The 5,002-nt window shown below is 34.7% G+C and overlaps 1 protein-coding gene across 1 annotated transcript in view; it reads left to right on the forward strand.

The window, feature by feature from the left end:
- Positions 1–810: 810 nt before the first annotated feature.
- DNAAF6 (dynein axonemal assembly factor 6) overlaps positions 811–5,002 on the forward strand; it is a gene marked incomplete at its 5' end in the record, with an annotated part of 31,433 nt that continues 27,241 nt past the window's right edge. The window contains 2 exons of the mRNA XM_017865328.1: positions 811–951; positions 4,602–4,674. Of these exons, the coding sequence (XP_017720817.1) occupies positions 811–951; positions 4,602–4,674 (214 nt within the window). The remainder of the gene's footprint in view (positions 952–4,601; positions 4,675–5,002) is intronic.

The raw sequence follows: 5,002 nt of genomic DNA on the forward strand, positions 1-5,002 counted from the left end.
CATTTTTAAAGATCCTGAATTTCCTACTCCAAATATAACTGCAGAGATTATTAAAAACACTGCTGTCTGAATGGTAGCATTTTAGGTAGTTATACTTTTCTTATTTATACATTTAATGTATTATTTCCTAAAAAGCCCACAATAGACATTTGTAGTATCACCGTTATAATCAGAAAACAATTTTCATTGAAAGTCAATGAACTAACCCATTGGAGCTCTCAAATGGCAATATAATGCTAGGCATCATCAAAGGTTAATTAAGAATTGAAATAAAGCAGAAGATACAGGCCTGCCTGAGGCAAAAAAAATGTGAAATGAATACAGATCATCAGGGCATGTCCCTCAAACGACATATTTTTCAGTTCACTTAGTAGAATACACAGCCTAAACAGCGTACATGAGACAAATAAAAAGACAGTCTAAAAAATATGTTCCCAAATGATGATACATAATGTATCATACACTTTTTCTAGAGGTAGGGCTTAAGAATCTGCATTTTAAACCAACTCCCCCAAGTGATTCTTAAGCACATTAAAACCCAAGAACCACTGTAGTAGGTGCTCAGTAAGTGCTTGTTAGCTTGAGTATGACATTTTAGTAAAGCAGGCTGAATGTTTGAGTTTACTTGGTGCTCCAGGTCTGTGAGTTAGCAAAATACATATATTTGAAGGAGTTTAAAAGGATTTCCAAGGAAGTATAAGAACCAATGGCGTGACCGAGGGAAGAAGGGAGATATGACAATAAAACATCTTCATGTCTTAAATAAAACAGAAAAGTAAAATACCTCTTTCTGATTATCTTTTTCTTCAGATAGTGGAATCTGAAAATACGGATTCTGAAAATACGGAGACAGAAAATATGGACTTTGAGAGTGTTTCTTCAGTTACAGCTCTGGAAGGCCTCTCTAAGCTACTTAATCCTGAAGAAGAGGATGATTCTGACTATGGACAGGTGGTCATACACTTACAGTTGAATTAGTTTTGTTTATGGGAAGTTGTGGAACCATATTTGAACAACCTGTTCCCACCTAGCTGTGGGAGCAGAGCTTTGTCATTTGATACATTCATAGGAAGCTACAAGGCTGATTATGCATGACAATGTAACCTCTAGTACATTTCTAGCAAACATAATTATATTTTTCTAAACCACCTGAACACTGAATAGGAAAATAGTTCTGTAACTATGGTAGCAATAGCCACATTTCAAAATGTTGTCATTTATATTTATGGCTAAAGAATGCCTGACAACCATTGCAGAGTGGTAGCTAGGATTGTTTAAGCCTAGACGATATTTCTATAAAGCAAATATTTTCAGTTATACAGTATTAATTGGACCCCCAAGTACGAGTCCCTTAATTTTTTAATTTGTCTACACATTAACGCAAAACAGAAAGTTTTTGAGCCAAATAATAGGGCAAACTAGCTTCAGCCTACCAAGATTGTCTTCCCAGTAATGCACAAATAAAGTTATGGAGTCTAATTAGTTGAGTAGCATTTGGGGTCAGGATAAGTAATGCCAGGAAGGCTTGCAGTAGCAAGATGGGCTTCATTTTAGGTAGAAGAGTTCCTTGAACTGACCTTTTACCACTCCAAGGTTATTGCCAGTATTCCCAGAACAATTAAAACACGTTTATATAACTCCCCTCTCTCCATTCTCCTATTTCTTAACTATCAGTGAGCCTTGGCTATCAGACTGCCTATGATAGGGCAAACAAAATTTGGGGCAAAAAATCCCATACTATAACAGAATATGTCAATTTGCATAAAATTATTTTAATGAAGTGTTTTGTTATATGACAAATTTACCATGAATAAATCATCTTTCACAAACGTATATATCAATTTACTCCTCCCAAAATTTATTTTTGCCACAATGTGGAGAAAAAAGCAAGCTATGAACAGGCAGCAAATTCAGTGGCTCAGACTGACACTGAACTGAGGTACCACCCTAAGGAAGAGCTTAGGTGGAATAGGGCAGAATAAATAAGATGTGAAATGGAAATAAAATTTGTAAAAGAACTGAGTCAGCTTGGAGCCAGGATCAGGAACCAGGAAGTTTTAGTCAGGGAAAAGTCTTAGTAGAGGCTGAACAAAGAAACATCAGGATATTAAGGACAGCATTGGCTATACACAACAAACAGGACACAGGAGAAAAAGTTAGGAACAATGTATCAGTGAAGTTGGGAAGGCAAGCTCATTTTTGCTACCTTAGTTGAAGTAGCAGAATAATAATTTTCTGGAGCCTACATGCTAGGAAAGGTAAGGTTATGCCATATAGAAAAAGTATATCAAGTATTTGAGAAACAGTGACCTTGAATATAGTGAAGTGGAACTTGTAACTGGGACAGATTCAAATATAAGGATTTACTCTGATTACAGAGCCTATTCCATTTGGTGTTAATGGTTGGAGGTGTTTATTTGCATCTAGAGGTGTTTCTAGAAGGAAAGATGAGTGCTTATGAGATTAGAGACTAACATAATATTACTGAGTTGTACAGTTTATAAAGGAAAATTACTATAATAATGTATGATTATGTATATCTGGGTTATAAGCAATTTTGAGATAATTGGTCATTCAGACACTACAGTACAGATATCATTAGAGGACACAAAATTAGAGTATCAGAACAGTGGGAGAATAATTAATGTTTCTAATGAACTATTACATTTTCCAGGAGAGAAACTGCTTTTCATTTTTTAACATGTATTAATCTTGGGAACTGTGGGATGATTACAAGAGTGATGTGTTTTTGAAAATATGCTCTCTGAAAACAGCAAGAGAACAGTTGCATACACATTGCTTCATTTACACTATCCCTTTTCTATATGATTTGTTAAGAATCTGGGAGATTGGGGAGAGAATGTGTCTGTCATTTTTCAAATCCATGAGGGGATCTTAAGGCCTGTGGGAAATAAGGTTCACTGCTCTTCACAGACATTATAATGAGGATGTTCTGTCTTACATATTACAAAGTGGCATGAATTGCAATGATAAATTGCTCAGATAATTGGCTGTAGATTAATGGTAAAGGCTCAAATGATGTTCCAACAGAAAACAATTGCCAGATGGTTTTTAATGTTTTTATGATCCCATTCCATCTTTTAACTTGAAATTTTATTTTAATCATTTATTTTCATTAAATTAATAAATTGAAATTCCTATGTGTTCTGAGCCAATCACTGTCCGTGGAGAGTATACCAATTTTTGTCATGAAAGTCCAAGATTTTTTTCTACTGCTTTTAATTTTATGTGGAAGGCAGCACTCAACAAGAGGTCCTCATGTTCTGAGAAATGCTTTACTCTGATTGACTATTACTGCTCTGATGATTAATAATTTAAGAAAAGTACTACACATTTATATGACTTTAGTGATTAAAAAGAGGGAAAAAAAGTCCCAAATATTTTCTTGGGATTTTCACATAAAAATGCCTGTAATGCCTTAACTGCAGACACAGCACTTTTGGAACACCTTTTGGAAAGGAATAGTTACTGTCTCAGACACTTTTGAGATATTATAGATTAATTTCTGATTTGTAACTTTTGGAATAGTTTCACATAATAAAGACCCATGTGAGCTGTTCCATCAGCTTTCAAGGACAGACACTACTCTCCTTGCCCAAACAAGACATTCTAACTTTTGTACATGTCTAAAGTCTTAGGAGATGAGGACAGGGGCCTGAAAAAAGAGAGATAGAGGTGCTAGTTGGCCAGTAGGCAAGAAGATAATAATTTTTTGACTGCCAGAAGTGGAGTGAGTTGGTGCTGCAGGGCATGACATCAGCAAAAACAATTAATAAGAAATTGGGATTTTCTTGAAATATCAAAAATCCCTGAGACAGGCCAATGAGGTGGTGTCGCTATAACAATAGTGTAATATGTGTTATACTTAGTTGAAAAAACGAAGATTGCTTGTATTGGTGAATCAGGGCAAGTCCTTTGGGGATGTGCATGCTTGTGCAGAAGATGGAAAAATAAACTTTTATGAAGACTGAAGTACATCAGCATATATTAGAGACTATTAGTTTGTTGTTGCTGTTTAAATCCACTAGTTCAGTGTCATGAGGCAGTGGGACAGGGAAGTGTTTCATACCTATAGTGGAAAAAAGTAAAAGCAGTTATCAGGGCTTTTGAATGATTAATTTGAAGTCTGAATACTTAGCTTCTGCTTAGTGTTAGTTTTTATTTCTATAAAACTTTTACATACTCTGTCCTCCATCTGACTACAACCAGACACTGCTAAACCCCAAAAGTGTCAATGCCTTTATACTAATACTTGGTTCTAACCTTCATAGAGATGAATGTGGCTCATTCCTCTATCCCAGGGATACATGAGTCACTGAGCTGGAACTAAGGATTTAGCCTGACCAAAGATCAATTCTGCCCTAGAGTCTATTAAACCAAAGACTTTTTGAAAGAACAAGGAAAGCATATTCACGATAGTACTTGGCATCTGTCTTTCTGTTGTATAACAATGATGGGTAATTAAACTGGAAAGCTCCATGAGTTTTTTGATGGAAATCCTATCAAATTTGTAGTATCACTAGTCATATAGGTTATACAAGTATTAATTATAGAATAGTGAACCTTTTCTCCTCCCTCAGACAAATGGTTTATCTACTATTGGAGCCATGGGTCCTGGGAATATTGGACCACCCCAAATAGAAGAACTCAAAGGTAAGTTATTTAACAAAGCAGTATAGATCAATATAATATTTTCCTTGGTAGAAAAATTATAGGGAGAGTAATACATACTAATACTAGTGTTTATTAAGATGAACTAAATAACAATGTATTGTATACTTGGACATTGCTAAGATAGTAGATTTTAAGTATTCTCATCACAAGTAAATGATAAGTAGGTGAGGTAATTCATATGTTGATTAGCTTGAGTTAGTCATCCACTGTGATACATATTTCAGAACATCATATGGTATATCATAAATATATACAATTTTTATTTGTTCATTAAAATGGAGAAATGAATAAATAATTTTAAAAAGAA

Source organism: Rhinopithecus bieti, unplaced genomic scaffold (genome assembly GCF_001698545.2).
Source record: "Rhinopithecus bieti isolate Rb0 unplaced genomic scaffold, ASM169854v2 scaffold_82708, whole genome shotgun sequence".
Classification (NCBI taxonomy): Eukaryota; Metazoa; Chordata; class Mammalia; order Primates; family Cercopithecidae; genus Rhinopithecus; species Rhinopithecus bieti.